The 17023-nt window shown below is 39.7% G+C and overlaps 1 protein-coding gene across 1 annotated transcript; it reads right to left on the minus strand.

Moving 5' to 3' along the window:
• Positions 1-3976: 3976 nt before the first annotated feature.
• Positions 3977-14887, minus strand: LOC129770147 (structural maintenance of chromosomes protein 2). The gene is made up of 5 exons (XM_055772802.1): positions 14587-14887; positions 14102-14524; positions 12536-14046; positions 5646-5794; positions 3977-5581 (listed from the first exon to the last, which is right to left on the minus strand). The coding sequence occupies exons 1-5, from the start codon at positions 14752-14754 to the stop codon at positions 4287-4289; spliced, it is 3546 nt and encodes a 1181-aa protein (XP_055628777.1). The 5' UTR covers positions 14755-14887; the 3' UTR covers positions 3977-4286.
• Positions 14888-17023: the final 2136 nt, after the last annotated feature.

Below are 17023 nucleotides of genomic sequence, written 5' to 3' on the forward strand. Positions count from 1 at the left end.
TTATCGCATTTGAATAAATTTAAAAGCTGAAATTTAACCATAGACAATAAGCCGATAAAAATGATAAAGCTGTCAAGAATCTTGTAATTCTACTGTCCGAAACTGCGCTGTTATCGTCTGGATTCTCACTGGATGAGCCAGGTGTGCACGCATCTCGCATCTCACCACAGTCGCCTTCGGAAATTGAGTGAGGCAATTTTTGCGAGCTGTCACTTCTCATTCGCGCATCAGAATCAGCCCCATTATCTTCATGACTCATATTCCTAATTCTCAATGATTCAATTCCTTCTATGATAGACTTGATTATGATAGTCTGCAAACGAACATTATTTCACCGCGAAAGCTACTGCTCCCGATGCCTTAAAATAAGACTAATAATAAGAACAAGACAATGAGAAGAAATCACAATACCATACTGCCAATGTTTGCATAGGTGACGTAGCCACCAACACCACTCAGTGATGTAACATGCTTTTTTCTTGTTTTTAGCTAAATAACCATGGCTGGAAACAATTTATATTGATTAATCTGTCTCTATTCAACAAATAATAATAGTCAAAAGTGACCCGGAGGAGTGATATGATTTTTGTTATTTTAATTCAATAGGAAAACACAGTTGGCGCTTACGTCAACCATGCATATTTGGGCAGCATAACTATCCATTAAAAATAAAGCAACTTCATGATTTCATGTGTATTTTACCTCAACATATCACGAAATCGTAAGTATTTTAAACTTGTTTTTGGTGCTTCCCCATAAACTTTATACTCAATGTAACCAATGACGATAAACTTTTTTTTGTTTATCGATCCATATATTTTTCATCTTCCATTCCACCCTGTTATGTGTCACACTGATATTCATTAATCATTTTCAGTTAGACAGTTGAACTTCCTGTCAAAAGCTAATTTTCTTTTTCTTTTTTGTTCGTTACAAACCATTTGACGGTTATGAGTACATATAACAAACAGCCCTTTTCAGGGCTACTATTTGTAGTTCCAAAGTTTCAAAAGAGTTAAACTAACAGATTTCTGAACAATGAGGAGAATTACATTTTAAAAACCAACTCTTCTGAACAATGAAAAGAATTGCATTTAAAAAAAAGGGTGGATTATATCTATGATATAACCGCAAGGTTGACGTGGGACTTGCATGTATTTGCAATGCCGATTTCCCCAGACACCTAGGTTTAGAAGTCTGTATTAGTTAAACACATTTCATTCGGAACAAAAATACCCCCGATTTGCATGTGTTTTCAATGTCAATTTCTCCACGCTCCTTGGATTTAAAGTCTGTGTTAATGAAACAAATTTCAGTCGGAACAAAAATGCCTCCGACTTGCATGAATTTTCAATGGCAATTTCCCCATGCTCCATGGATTAGATGTCTGTATTAGGGAAGCACATTTCAGTCGGAAGGAAAATACCCCCGACTTACATGTATTCGCAATGCCAATTTCCTCACGCTCTTTGGATTCCAAGCCTGTGTTAGGGAAACACATTCAGTCGGAACAAAAATACCACCGACTTTCATGTATTTGCAATGCCGATTTCTCCAACACTGTTTGGTTTTGAAGTCTGTGTTAGGGAACACGTTTCGGTGAGAACAAAAGTCTCCATACTTCCATGTATTTGAAATGCTGATTTCCCCAAGACTGCTTGGTTATGATGGCTGTGTTGGGGAAACCGTAAATCGGGCCAATCAAAACGAGGTAGTTAGGGCGTTTAGATAACGCTTAACATTTTGCAGTTATTCGATAGTTTATCTAAGGAAAAATAATATTTCATTTATTGCGATAGAAGTGTAGAAATATTCCCTATCAATTGATGGAAACATCTTTTCGATCCAGTAAGAAAAGTTCGAGTTATAAGCATTAGGAATCTTTCATTTTTTCCTGTATGTTCTGTGTTTAGGTTTTCATTTTACCCCCCATATACTCCGGTTAGACGTAGTCCCACGTCAAAAACCAACTGTTCTGAACAATCACAGTCCTACGTCAAACCTCCGTCCATGCCCCTAGGCTCAGACCTTTCTACTTTTTTATTGTTTTCATGACTTTGGACTAGAGGGCGCTGTATTGTTTTGTATTTTTTCTTGAAAGCTGAGGAGGATTTTTTACATAACACATCTCGATGTCAGAGATGCCATTTTTTTTAGTTTTTGAGATATAATTTTTCAAAGGTAACCGATGGTTCCATTTTTTCTCCTTTTTCTCACTATAAAAATTCATAGCTTTTGAACTACTGAACCGATTCAGATGACCGACACATCAAATTAAAGCTTATGAATTAGTTTTATTTGGAAAAATACTATTTTTGCGACTTTTGGATTTTTGTCGTTATAATTATTGATTGAGTTAGTTTTCCACAGTTTTCTCAGCTAAAGACAGAGAGCGCTATATTTTTTTGCTGGAAAGCTGAGGATTTTTTACATAACATATGTCGATATCAGAAATGCTATTTGTTCGTTTATGAGATATGATTTGTCAAATTTAACATGTTTTAAGTCTTCCTATGTATTCCTGTGACTAGACTAGACCTATGCGACCAGAATCCGATTTCCCCAAGTGGGATATTGTTTCAAAGAAGTTTAGCTCGTTGGCTGCAATTTGATATGCCCTTCATCTGAATCGGCTCAGTAGTTCAAATGTTATGAAAAACGTCATTTTAGCGCCCTCTAGTCCAAAGCCATGAAAACAATTAAAAAAACGGTTACAATCAATAATTACGAAAATAAAATTGATCTTTTTTGCAGGTTTGATATTTTTAAATAAAAAGCTCATTGGCTTTAATTTGATATGTCGATCATCTAAATCGGTTTAATTATTCAAATTAGAGATGGGCAAACTGTTCATGAACTGATCAAAAGAACGAGTTCACCCAAAAGAGTGAACGAACTGCCGTTCTTTTTTGCTGGGCAACAGTTCATATGAACTGTATACCCAGTTCAGAACGAGCTGTGTACGGTGAATGATGAACTGATAATACCGTTCAGAACGTACTGATCGCCGACTGAACTGTGCATGCAGTTCAGAACGAACTGTGTACGGTAAGCGTTGCGTAAGAGGAAAGAAAACGAACGAGTGATAGATGAATGGTGCTGCAAGGTAAATAGTTCTCAAATTAACGAATGGAAACAAACGATAGCCTCATGAAACAACGAAAATAATATGTCGGTATTGTTGCGTTTTTTTATGTTGCGTTCAGGATACGATGGTTTTAAATTGGATTGTTAAATTATTTATAAAATTTCATATTTTGGAGTTCAGGATAAATATTTCAGTAAATTGTTATGCCAATCTACCTCACTTATAAAATATAGTTGAAAGCTGGAAGTTGATTTAAACAGTCTTGTTAAACAGTAAAATTCTCGTCGCTAATATGAAATATGTTTTATATTATATCATATTGTGCTCGATAATTTTGAGATGGACGTTCGCGGTTTGGGTTCAGTTTTGCTATAGCATTTATTGCAATACATCGTAAGCAAAGCAGCACAATGCTAGTTTATGCTGAAAATAATGAATAACGACTCAAACAAAATTAAAATTTCAAAATCAAAGTTTGATTTTCTATTGTGCTAAGTCATTTCTAACAAATATCGGACATATCCCGCCACTGTACAAAAGAGTGAGTGAACTGCTCAAAAGAACTAGTTCACTTAACTTAACTTGGTCACTGAACGGTTCATTAAAGTGAACCGTTTTGCCCACCTCTAATTCAAATGGTTATGATTTTTTAAAGAAAGTCATTTTTGGGATATAATTTGTGGAAAGGTGGAAAAAAGTTGATTTTTTGGACCACCCTAAAATGGAAATGGTCACCCTAACGAAAAATTAAAAAAAAATGGGTGCAAAATAAACAACAAAACTACCACGTTTCATAGAAATCTGAGAACCAGTAGCTTAGAGGCGAATGAACTGCAAAGTTTAAAGCCTCTTAAAAACAAAGAAAGAAGAAGAAGAAGAACCAGTATATCGGTTTGGCATGGAATGGCTGTATGTGTGTCGATAGCTCTTTGAAGCCATGCGTATTTTTATTTGCGTAATCAAATTGTGCCCATTACTTCTTGCTAATATCTACAACATGAGTTTAAATGGATTTCGGCAATCAAAAAGGAAAGATCCCTTGAATATGAATGAATTTAATATAATGCAGTGAGACTACTGTTTCCCTCAATAACAGATGTAAGATATCATTAGTTCATTAATGAGACGACAATTACAAAACTACGAATCTCGCCAGGCTATACTCATACTTTATACAACTGTGCCGATCCGTTAACGATCACCTAGCTGCACCCTTCTTGATCTGTGCAACGTTTACCGTTCTCGTCACGCCTGACATACCGTCCACAAACTTGGTTCGAAACAGAACATTCGCATTGTTAAACATACCATCCTTGAGGGACACGATGATAAACTGGGAATTCGTGAAATGTGCCTTCAGCATGTTACCGATGTTTTGGGTGTGAGACAAATCCAACGCAGCGTCCACCTCATCCAGGATGTAGAGCGGTGCAGGTTTGTATTTCAACATGGCCAAAATTAGCGACAGAGCAACCAGTGACCGCTGGCCTCCGCTTAGCTCCGTTAGAGACTCTTTCCACATACCATTGAAACCGACCTTCACCTCGAGACCCTTCATGAAGTTTACCCCATCCGGAGGAACCAGTTGGGCTTGTGTACCAGGCAGCAGAGTGCTGAAAATACTCCCAAAGTTTTCATTGACTTCGATCCAAGCCACCTTTAATTGTTTCTTTTTCTCCTCGTCCAAGTCGGTGATGATCTTCTGGATCTTTTTCTTATCGTCCTCTACAACTTGCTTTCGACGCATCACCTCTTTGTACTGCTCTTCCTCCCTCTCAAGAAGAACCATTGCCTTCTGGTTGATATTCCTACTCATTTTCTCTTTTGAGTCCTGCAGCTTGTTCAACTTCCTTCCAGCTTCCTGAGGGTCTTCCTTATTGTAATCGTATCGTGTATTTTTCACCCCGAAAAATTCCTTGTCTTCGGTGATCCAAGGGTACTTCTCTTCCAAAGATGAAATCTTATTGTATCCATCTTTATTGTCATTCCTCACTTTCTGAATTTCGTTCTCCTTTTTCTTGATTTCCAGCTCCAGTTCTTCATTTTGTTTCAACAACTTGTCCCGTTGATGGTATCTTGCCTTCAACTCCTTGTTCTGGCTGTTGATCCGGTCTTTGTGTTCCTTGATCTTCTGTTTCACCGCGGCCACGGCAGCCGTCATCTGATTGCTGTTCTCACTTATGTTCTCCAATTTCTGTCCCAACTCCGCTATCGTTTGCTCAAGCTGGGCCGCCTGTTCCTTCGCAGCTGTAATGCCCTTCTGCAGCTCCTCAATTTCGAGCTTCAACGTTTCGAACCCCTGCTCGTGCTTCTTCCAGTTCTTCCGGCTGTCTTCGCTTTTCTTCTTCATCCGCTTCATGTCATCTTCGGCCGACTTAAGTTCCCGCTCGCGATGCCCCTTGCTGTCCGCCAACTTCGCCGTGAGATCCTTGACTTTCTCATTCGCTTGCACTTGCGCCTGGCGAGCATCCACCATGGTCTGCCGGAAGGTTTCTGTGGAAATATTAGCAGGGTTGATGTGGTTTGTAATAAGAACGAGATGGTCGAGTATGCTTACCAGATTTTTGCTTCAATTCTTCAATTTCTTGCTGAGCCTGCTGGAAGGTGGTTTGGGCTAGACGCTGTTGAAGCGTGTTCAGCTCATAGTTAAGCAGGTCGAGCTGTTCCTTCATTTGACCAAATCGATGTGCGATTTTCTCCAGTTTGCTGTGGACATTCGAAAAGAATTCAAAAAAGAAATTTACTCATCGCAGATATTTGAGCTACTCAAAGTTTTTTTTGGTATAAAAAAAACAAAAACAAAAACAATACTCAACTCTTTAATGAGAGACTAACGATTATAACAAATTTCGCTAAAATCAGAACCAAAGACGCCAGATCTATGCAATCATCCGTAGATCGTCAGATTTATCGGACAACACCACTTTTAATATCACGAAGATTTCAAAAAATTTAAACACTGACTACTTCTTGGTCGTTTTTATCGAGAACTATCTGACCCGGCAAACTTCGTCCCGCCCAAAAATCTATGTTTTGTTATCACATCCTCGTTTTCTTACTAAGCGCACGTTCATGGGTCCGGTCGCAGAACTATTCATTGATTGATCTTCTAATCTACCCTTTAAAATTATTTTTTCTATAAATTTCACTACTTCTACCAAAACTCGACATAATAATATCAGATTACACTGGAGTCGCTTTTTACGGATCGGTTTAGTAGATTCCGAGTCCATGAGAATCAGACAGACAGACAGACAGAAATCCATTTTTGTATATATAGATGTCTGCTTGCCAAGGCCCCCGGCCAATGGTGGGAAATCCGCGCTGTTCGATGCCGAATGTTCTTGTTCTTCTTATCGCGAAGGGGAATTAAAAAGAATCTTCGATTTGAATCACCATTTTTGATTTTATTTCTCGTCGATATCTTCTACAACACAGAGCAGTGCAATATTTGCTGGCCTCGCACAGATTACAAAGAAAGTGAAAGGATCCCCTGGTGAAGTTGTGCGATATGTTACAATGGCCGGTTCTTAGAACCTAGTTTTGGAGCTTTCGATTCTCGGGAAAAACAATCTCACTTCAACAGAACATTTCCCACTCAAAAAGTTCTGAAGGTGTTGGTGATACATAATTTGTGGTAATCCAGCGGCATTCACGCGTTAGATGTTGTACAATCGCTGTGATCGATTTCAATAAAACGGTCGCCCGCTATCCGTTAATATACATATCCTAGTGCAACATACCGCACATAAGAATCTATGGAACTCATTGAAGCAAAACTAACAGTTTAACTTTTCTTCCAAATAAAAACATGACTGAAAATATTAAAAGATATCTACTAACTTTTCTCTTTTTTTCATTATAAGTATTTCGCTATGAACGCTTACATTCATGAGGAGTGTTACCGAAAATATTTTTAACTTCAAATAAATTTCAATAAATTACCATTAAACCCAGCCACACTAAGATAAGGAAACAGCTTAGACATCTTGCATAAATTATGTCATTAGGCGTCGTGCACAAACAACGTAACGCTAAAAATCCGGATTTTAGACCCTCTCCCCCCCCCCCACGTCACGCAATTTCCTATCTCTAATACACAGTAAGTCACGCAACTTAAACAAATGAACTGTGGTAAACGTGTAAACTTCCGTTATACAAGGCGACAAAAGTGTAACAAAGTGTAAACTTGCAGAATATACAGTGAAACGTTTATTAAATTACTAGCTGACCCGGCAAACTTCGTCCCGCCCAAAATTTGTTTTTTGTTATCAATACCTTCAAACATTCACGTTTTCTTACTATGAGCAAGTTCATGTGCCCAATCACAGAGCTGTTCATTGATTGATCTTCCGATCGACCCCATTGAATGTACCTTTTACTAAAAAAATTCCTAGTATTTCTAACAAAACTCATCATTATATATCAGATTATTTTCAGAAACAATTATCGTTAAAGATTTTTCAACCACTTGCCAGTAAAATGATTCTCCGTTACATGGAATAAATGTTTTATACAGAAAATACTTTTATTGGTATAGATAGAAGAAGATATAGGAGTGCGTTTTATCGTGCGTAGAACATATGGAAATTTAATTTTCCGAATTTTCCCTTTTTTATTCAGAGTTTTCCGAAAATTTTCAATTGTCATGTTTGGTTGGAATATTTTTGGTTGAAATATGTGTAAAATTTTTATGGAACCCCCTCTCCATTCCAGAGGAGGGAGGGGTTTTATACCATCATAGAAACATTTCTCATTATGCAGAAATTCGTGTTTCATTTTTCTGACAGCCCCACCTAAGAGAGGGGGTGGAGGATCTAACCATCATAGAAACATTCATTGCACCCTAAAACCTATACATGCAAAATTTGGTTCCATTTGCTTGATTAATTCTCAAATAATGCAGACATTTGAGTTTCATTTATATGGCAGTCCCACCCACCTTAGAGAGAGGGGTGGAGAGTCTAACCACCATAGAAACATTTATTGCACTCTAAGACCTCCATATGCCAAATTTCGTTTCATTTGCTTGATTAATTACCGAGTAATGTAGAAATGTGTGTTTAACTTGTATGGCGGCCCCCCTTAGGAGGGGTCTCAAACTATCACGAAAACCTTCCCCGGCCCCAAAAACCCCTACATACCAATTTTCATGTTGATCGGTTCAGTAGTTTCCGAGTCCATAAGAATCAGACAGACAGACAGGGGTTTAGAATGAAAGGGGTGTAGGTGATTTGATCGATTTCTCTACATCGATTCTCTCTTTTCGTCATAACTTAGCTGCAAATACATTCTCAGCTGTATTTGACAATGTGGAAGATAGGTCAGAACCTCATCTATCGGATTCTATAGCAAACTTAAATTGAATCGTTTTTGCAGTTGAGTTATTAACTAAAGAAAACGTTGATGAAGAGAAATCGATCAAGGCATTTACACCCCTTGCATTCTAAGCCCCTCATATATAGATTTATCACATGAGCTGTAATACAGCATGTTATTACACAATGCAACACAACATATCGAGGTTATTTTTGCAAAGCTTTTCTCATATCAATTTCTCGTATATCTCTTAAAAACGCTCGTATACTATAAAAGTGATTTGTTCTGCGCGAATTATTTACTGTCATTCTGTGTGGATCATCTTCTGTGCTGATGTTTTTTTTTATTCTTCACTTGAGAGGTTTTCAGCCTCCTGGGCTGGTTCGCCTCTTTATCGACGGCATTGCAAGGTTTGGTTGGGAAGAGAAAGAGGGAGAGAGTAGAAAGCAGAGAAATTAGAGAGAGTAGAGAACAGAGAGTGCTCCCGTGGCCGAGTGGTTAGCGTCAAACCTAACATGCCGGGGGTTCGGGTTCGATTCCCGTTCTGGTCGGGGAAATTTTTCTTCAAAGAAATTTCCTCTGACTTGCACTGTGGTCACGCGTATTCTAGAGCTTGCCACTCAGAATGCATTCAAGGCGTGTTATTTGGCATAGAAATCTCAACTAAGTACTAATGAAAATGACGCAAGTAATACTACGTTGAGACGGCGGAGTTCCTCTAGGAACGTTAGTGCCATATAAGAAGAAGAAGAAGAGAACAGAGAGAGTACAGAGTAGAGAGAGTAGAGAGTAGAGAGAGTAGAGAGAGTAGAGAGAGTAGAGAGAGTAGAGAGTAGAGAGTAGAGAGTAGAGAGAGTAGAGAGAGTAGAGAGAGTAGAGAGAGTAGAGAGAGTGGAGAGAGTAGAGAGAGTAGAGAGAGTAGAGAGAGAAGAGAGAGAAGAGAGAGAAGAGAGAGTAGAGAGAGTAGAGAGAGTAGAGTAGAGAGAATAGATTAGAGAGAATAGTGAGTAGAAAGAATAGAGAGTAGAGAGAATAGAGAGTAGAGAGAATACAGAGAGTAGAGAGTAGAGAGAGTAGAGAGAGTAGAGAGAGTAAAGAGAGTAAGGAGAGTAAAGAGAGTAAGGAGAGTAGAGAGATTAGAGAGAGTAGAGAGAGTAGAGAGAGAAGAGAGAGTAGAGAGAGTAAAGAGAGTAGAGTAGAGAGAATAGAATAGAGAGAATAGTGAGTAGAGAGTTCCCAGAATAGAGAGTACAGAGAATAGAGAGTAGAGAGTACAGAGAATACAGAGAGTAGAGAGTAGAGAGCAGAGAGGAGAGAGGTGAAAGAGGAGAGCGTAGAGAGTAGAGAGAGTAGAGAGTAGAGAGAGTAGAGAGAGTAAAGAGAGTATAGAGTAGAGAGAGTAGAGAGTATAGAGTAGAGAGAGTAGAGAGAGTAGAAAGAGTAGAGAGAGTAGAGAGAAAAGAGAGTAGAGAGCAGAGAGCAGAGAGGTGAGAGTAAACAGGTGAGAGAGTAGAGAGCAGAGAGGTGAGAGAGTAAAGAGCAGAGAGGTGAGAGAGTAGAGATAAGAGAAAGAAGAGAGGTGAGAGAGTAGAGAGAGAAGAGAGTAGAGAGAGAAGATAAGAGAGAGAAGAGAGTAGAGAGCAGAGAAGAGAGAGAATAGAGAGTAGAGAGTAGAGAGTAGAGATTAGAGAGTAGAGAGTAGAGAGAGTAGAGATTAGAGAGTAGAGAGTAGAGAGAGTAGAGAGTAGAGAGAAAAGAAAGTAGAGAGCAGAGAGGAGAGAGAGAGTAGAGAGAAAAGAAAGTAGAGAGCAGAGAGGAGAGAGAGTAGAGTAGAGAGCAGAGAGGAGAGAGAGAGTAGAGTAGAGAGCAGAGAGGAGAGAGAGAGTAGAGTAGAGAGCAGAGAGGAGAGAGAGAGTAGAGTAGAGAGCAGAGAGGAGAGAGAGAGTAGAGTAGAGAGATAGAAGACAGTAGAAATTAGAGAGTAGAGAGTAGAAATTAGAGAGTAGAGAGATAGAAGAGAGTAGAGAGTAGAGAGCAGAGAGCAGAGAGCAGAGAGGTGAGAGAGAGAGTAGAGAAAGTTGAAAGAGTAGAAAGAGTAAAGAGTAGAGAGAGTACAGAGAGTACAGAGAGTAGAGAGTAGAGAGAATAGAGAGTAGAGAGTAGAGAGTAGAGAGAATGAAGAGTAGAGAGAATACAGAGAGTAGAGAGTAGAGAGAGTAGAGAGAGTAGAGAGAGTAAAGAGAGTAAGGAGAGTAGAGAGATTAGAGAGAGTAGAGAGAGTAGAGAGAGTAGAGAGAGAAGAGAGAGTAGAGAGAGTAAAGAGAGTATAGAGTAGAGAGAGTAGAGAGAGTAGAGAGAGTAGAGAGAGTAGAAAGAGTAGAGAGTAGAGAGTAGAGAGAAAAGAGAGTAGAGAGCAGAGAGCAGAGAGGTGAGAGTAAACAGGTGAGAGAGTAGAGAGCAGAGAGGTGAGAGAGTAAAGAGCAGAGAGGTGAGAGAGTAGAGATAAGAGAAAGAAGAGAGGTGAGAGAGTAGAGAGAGAAGAGAGTAGAGAGAGAAGATTAGAGAGAGAAGAGAGTAGAGAGCAGAGAAGAGAGAGAGTAGAGAGTAGAGAGTAGAGAGTAGAGATTAGAGAGTAGAGAGTAGAGAGAGTAGAGATTAGAGAGTAGAGAGTAGAGAGAGTAGAGAGTAGAGAGAAAAGAAAGTAGAGAGCAGAGAGGAGAGAGAGAGTAGAGAGAAAAGAAAGTAGAGAGCAGAGAGGAGAGAGAGTAGAGTAGAGAGCAGAGAGGAGAGAGAGAGTAGAGTAGAGAGCAGAGAGGAGAGAGAGAGTAGAGTAGAGAGATAGAAGACAGTAGAAATTAGAGAGTAGAGAGTAGAAATTAGAGAGTAGAGAGATAGAAGAGAGTAGAGAGTAGAGAGTAGAGAGTAGAGAGCAGAGAGCAGAGAGCAGAGAGGTGAGAGAGAGAGTAGAGAAAGTTGAAAGAGTAGAAAGAGTAAAGAGTAGAGAGAGTACAGAGAGTACAGAGAGTAGAGAGTAGAGAGAATAGAGAGTAGAGAGTAGAGAGAATAGAGAGTAGAGAGTGTAGACAGAGTTGAGAATAGAGAGAGTAGAGAGGGTAGAGAGAGTAGAGAGGGTAGAGAAAGTAGAGAATAGAGAATGGAGAGTAAAAAGCAGAGAGTGGATAATAGAAAGTTTTAAATGAAAAGCAGAGAGTAGAGAGAAGAAAGAACCAAGTGTAGTGTAGATAGTTGGAAATGAGAAGTAGAGAGTTAAAAGTTAAAGTCAAAGTTGAAAGAGAAACAATTGATCCAGAGAAAGAGTAGAGGACATCGAGACATTTGGACTAAAAAAGAAACATTGAATAAAAAATAGAATGCGAGAGTCTGTTCGAGTGCAACAGCAAAGCTATTCCAATGACTTTACGGTAAACTTGTTAAAATATAGAAATGGGCCGCTAGTTGACGAAATAAAATACTGTGCTACTGACTTTTACACGGATCAAACTTTAGAAACGGCACAGGCCGTACATCTCATTCTAAACAATCAAAGAGAAAGTTGTTCCGAATCATCCATAGTTTTGATTCTGAGCTTATGAAAATAGTACGAGAGGCTTTCGTTTTTTTTCTGCTTAATCCTCATTTTTTGTTCAATAACTCAACAACGAATTGAAATTTGCATATTATTTCATTTGTTTCGAAAATCGTGATATAAACGAAACATTTTCAGTAATTAAATCGAGAGTGATAGAAACGAGACGTGATAAAAACGCCCCGTGATATAATCGAGACGTCACTGCAATTCATTTATAATCATTTTTACGCAAAACAACATTTCAATTTTTTGTAACTGTGATAACTTGGTTGGGGACCTAATAGTTAGAAGAAATAGGGCATATTCTAGATTTGTAACAAGCACGCTACCAATCCTCATTGTGATCAATGGTAAATTTCAAGCAAATTTGAAAACTAATATTTGTATTTAACACGAAAGTACATATTTAGTCGAATTGATGATTTACGTGAAGTATGATTTTTTATTTGGTGTTTTGCAAAAAAATGAAAAATACGTTAACATAGGAGATTCTGGCATCTTTGATCAGGGGCAGATTATTCTCAAATAAATCAACTTACCTTATTTCCGCGCAAACTTCCTGATACTCCGCCTCCTTCTGGGCGAGTAATCGCTGAATCTGATTAATCTCCTCCACCTCAATCAGTACTGCTCCACCCTTCGGCTTAGCGCCACCGGATAGGGTTCCACCCGGATCCACAACATCCCCATCCAGGGTAACCGAACGACACATTATGCTCTTATGATAGGTCACCTGTTTGGCCACATTCATATCTTCCGCCAGGAACGAGTGTCCGAAAACGAACTTCATCGCCGGCTCCAGCTCAGGATTGTAGTCCACACAGGACAGTGACGTCACGGCACGCCCCTTTCCAACCAGATTATCCGCTATCCGAACCGTGTTCGGATCAATCGATCGACTGGAAATCTTATTCAGCGGAATCATCGTTGTTCGCGTCTGCAGTTGACCTCTCTGGAGCAGCTTTTTACCGGTGGTATCTGAGTCCACTACTACACTGTAAAGGCTTCCACCGGCAGCGGTTCCCAATCCAAGGGCATACTTTTTATCTCGAATCGTCACCAATTTGGCAACCATTCCTTTCACTAGCGACCGATCGAAGTTTGGCTCTGGATCGCGATATTGAAAGTCCCACCGATAGGCGTTTCTTCGGTCCAGTTCTCCCCGCAGATTGCGTATTTCGTGGGACAAAACCTGTTTCCTTTCGTGCAGACGCTCAATGCTGCCCTCTTCGTAGTCAATCCGCTGCAACTCCGCCGTTATGGACTGAATCTGCCCTTCGGTTTTTGTCAACTTTTTCTTATCGTCTAAATATGCGGCATCACTGGAGTTCATGTCGCCTTGTTTTTCCTTCAACAGCTGTTGGCAATGTTTCAGCTCCATCTCACACTGTTTGATAGAGGTGGCCGATTCGGCTGACTTCTGTTTGGCAGCAATCAACTGATCCTGCAAGGTAGCAGCCTCTCCGTCTTCGTTTGTGGACAAACCAGCGCTTACCGCTTCGAAACGTTTCTGAGCATCCGCGTAAGCTTTGGCGTCCGCTTCGTCTGCGTCCTTCAAACTTTGGAACGCGTCTCCTGTCCGTTGCATTTCGGATTCTTTCTTGCCCAAAGCATTCTCATCATCCTTAATACTTTTCAAAAGATTCTTAAGTTTCCGCTGCTCCACCCCAATGTTATCCTTGGTGCTGTTTCTCTCAGCCGCCACAGTAGCCTCTTTTTTGCTCTCCACACTCAGTTCTGCTTCCAACTCCGCCAGCACACCTCCCCCTTCCGTGTCGATTGTTTCCTGAAGTGCTTTGGTTCCGATATCGATTTCCTTGCATTCGTTGATATTTCCTTCGATCTTTTTCCGATTGCCCGCATTCACCTCATTCAGGGCTGTGATGTCTTTTTCTGAGTTTTCCACCGCCTTCAGAAACTGCAAATACTTGTGGGAAATATAAAGCCGCGTCAGATACTCAATGTCGCGACAAATTTTCTGATACTCAATATAATGAGCCCGTTCCTTGCGCAGTTTTTCCAGTTTCGGTTCGATTTCCTCCCGTAGTACCTATAAGAAGGAACATTCAAAAAGCTGCTCCTTAGTGTCCAAAACTTTCCCTTACCGTATACAACTCGTTAAGCTTCGCATCCTTCTTCTCGATCAGCTTGATCGAGTGCTCGCGTTTAGCCTCGTAAACACTCGTACCGGCCGCCTCCTCGATCATCGAGAGAATCTCCTGGGGCTTCATATTGAGCACCTTCGTGATTCGACCTTGCATGATCAGAAAGTTAGGATTGTTCACGTTCAGCTGAACCGAGCAGAACAAATCCTGCACCTTCTTGTTCTGAACCGTTTTCCCGTTGATGAAATATTTGTTCTTCCCGCCGACCACAATTTGGCGCGTAATCGATATTTCGTTACATTTTTCGTAACCCAGCGGACACTGGTCTTTGTCGGTGTTGTTAAAAACCAGCGTCACCGTCGCCTTTGTCACACCCGCCTGACCACTCTTGTAGACCAACTCTTGGAGGGATGTGGCTCGGACCTAAATCAAATCAACTCCCATTAACATTTCACGGCACACAACAGATGTTCATAAATACTCACATGAACCAAGTTGGATATCCCCAGCACAAAACAGATCGAGTCAAGAATGTTCGACTTCCCGGTGCCATTGAGCCCCGTTATAGCGTTGAATTCCGGATCGAAACCGTGCACCTCCGTTCGCTTACCGTACGATTTGAAGCCATCTATTATAATCGACTTGATGTACATTGCGTGCCGTATAGATTTAACTCATTGTCTGTTTGAAAAACTATCGTTATGCGTAAACTCTACCACCGCCAGCGATAAGTGGCGTCCACAATTTTTTTTGTTTGACTGGATTGATTGAATAATTTGACAGTAATGGCAGTTGCAAACCGTGCACCGTTTGGGTTGGTGTTTGTGTAATCGATAGCGGGATGAAAGTAAGCTCGGTGTACACCAAGCTAGAATCGTGAAATTTATTAGTCGGGTTGGTGTATAGGATAAAACACCAACACTGAACCTTTATTTTTGTCAGTTTTATTCCCGATAATTTTGGAGGTAAACGCAGGGTACGTTTATGAGAAAGTATCCAGGACTCGAAGTGTGTCGGACACGGTTCACTTATACACTCTCAACTATGACATCTTAGCTTCGACGGAAAGCAGCGATCGCAAAGCAATTCATAACAAGTGTTCTTTTTTTGTTGCGAATACTACGTGTTTTGCCAGGGTACGTTTGTGAAAAGGTAGTCTGGACTGACTAGTGCATCAGTAACAGTGAGGCTGTGACGTGTTAGCTTTGCAAGTATAATGGAGCGGTATAATGAGTTTGTCAAAATAAGTTTATTTCTTTTGTATTTTAGCTAAATTTATACATTTATTTATTGCTGCGTAAAGATAATCTATTTAGATCAAAACCTAGGGGAAATTGTGGTTCGGTAATTCAGAGTTTAGCTTCCTGAAGCTCTCTGTAGCTCTCTGCTTGAATTAAGCTTTCAGAACTAGCAGAATCACTAGGTTTTTATTAGAGATGTTGATAGTGCTGCTCCCGATTTCATTTGACGGAATATCCCTCTCGGGATAGTCATGTTTCGTCCCATTAGAAAAATGGACCAACTCCGCGGATGTTATGGATGATTTATGATTTTTGACTCTTGCTTGATGTCAATTAAGACCTTTCGGCGAGCCATCCGTTTTGATTTCCCGAGGAATGAGAAGCGTTGGCCTTTCTGACAGTAGGAACAGCTAAAAATAAACATTTTTGTGTAATAATTGTAACTATAATATGGATTTGTTCAAATTTACCTGTTTGTATCAGTTTTCGACGATATTGTACTTCCAAACCATCGATATAAACGAAACAATCTGGACTGAAGTGAAGCTTTGTTTATATTGATTCAATTTTTGATTGAATGAAACAATTTCCGAATTCAATATATTGCTTTGTGACTAAACAGATTAAATAAATGCCATGTAAGGTCAACTCATGCATTTTGATAGATTATGTTCTTCGTTACAAGTAAATTCGTTTGGTACGAAGCCTAGGACAAAATATTTGAACGGAAGAATTATCAAACGATTATTTTATAATTTTATTTTACATTTCCCTCTGAAGTTTGCATCTCTCAAGTGTACGTACTTCTCGAACCGCGAATTTGTTTGATTTAATGAACTTCAGGTACTCAGTGCTAGAAATTCAGTGAGTAGAAGATATGAAGGCATATCCTTCAATGCAATCTTGAAAAACCGAGCCAAAGCGTTGTGTTCGTACCCGTTTTTGTAATCCGTGTTAGGAAAACACTTTTCGGAGTGCAAAAAAAAACATGCGGGTGCAGAAGTACCCCCGGCTTGCATGAATCAACAACTTAAACTTATACCGTGTTGAGGAAACATATTCTAGCCTGCACAAAAAGCAAGCGACAAAAGTACTCGCAGTTTGCATTTATTTGCGAAACCGATTTCCCCAGACACCTTGATTTTGAAGTCTGTGTTAGGCAAACACATTTCAGTCGGAACTAAAATACCCCCGACTTGCATGAATTTGCAATGCCAATTTCCCCACGCTCTATGGATTAGAAGTCTGTGTTAGAGAAACACATTTCAGTCGGAACAAAAATACCCCCAACTTTTGCAATGCCGATTTCTCCATGGCTACTTGGTTATGATGGCTGTGTTGGAAAATCTGTAAATCGGGCCAATCAAAACGAAGTAGTTAGGTCGTTCAGATAACGCTTAACATTTTACAGTTATTCAATTGTTTATCTAATGATGAATAACATCTTATTAATAGCGATATATGCGTAGAAATATTCCCTAAAGGGTGTGTCACGTCAAATTGCATCACGGAAAAAACGCTGTAGAAATTTAATTTGTAGGAATTATATCTTCAGCTTTCGCTTATAATCAGATAAGAGTGTATAGATCACGTTGGCCATGCTTCACTGTCAATTTTTCGTAAATTTGGAAAAATGTCGTCGAACGAAAAAGAGCTTCGTGAATTAATCCTGTGCACTCAT

The sequence above is a fragment of the Toxorhynchites rutilus genome, chromosome 2, assembly GCF_029784135.1.
Source record: "Toxorhynchites rutilus septentrionalis strain SRP chromosome 2, ASM2978413v1, whole genome shotgun sequence".
NCBI classification, from domain to species: domain Eukaryota; kingdom Metazoa; phylum Arthropoda; class Insecta; order Diptera; family Culicidae; genus Toxorhynchites; species Toxorhynchites rutilus.

What these genes read in the sequence shown, in the direction of transcription:
- LOC129770147 (XM_055772802.1), bottom strand. Translation starts at nt 14,754, where the DNA reads ATGTACATCAAGTCGATTATAATAGATGGCTTCAAATCGTACGGTAAG. An exon ending in AGCTTAACGAGTTGTATACG is followed by an intron (nt 14,047 to 14,101) that starts GTAAGGGAAAGT and finishes TCCTTCTTATAG; the next exon opens with GTACTACGGGAGGAAATCGA. An exon ending in AGAATTGAAGCAAAAATCTG is followed by an intron (nt 5,582 to 5,645) that starts GTAAGCATACTC and finishes ATATTTCCACAG; the next exon opens with AAACCTTCCGGCAGACCATG.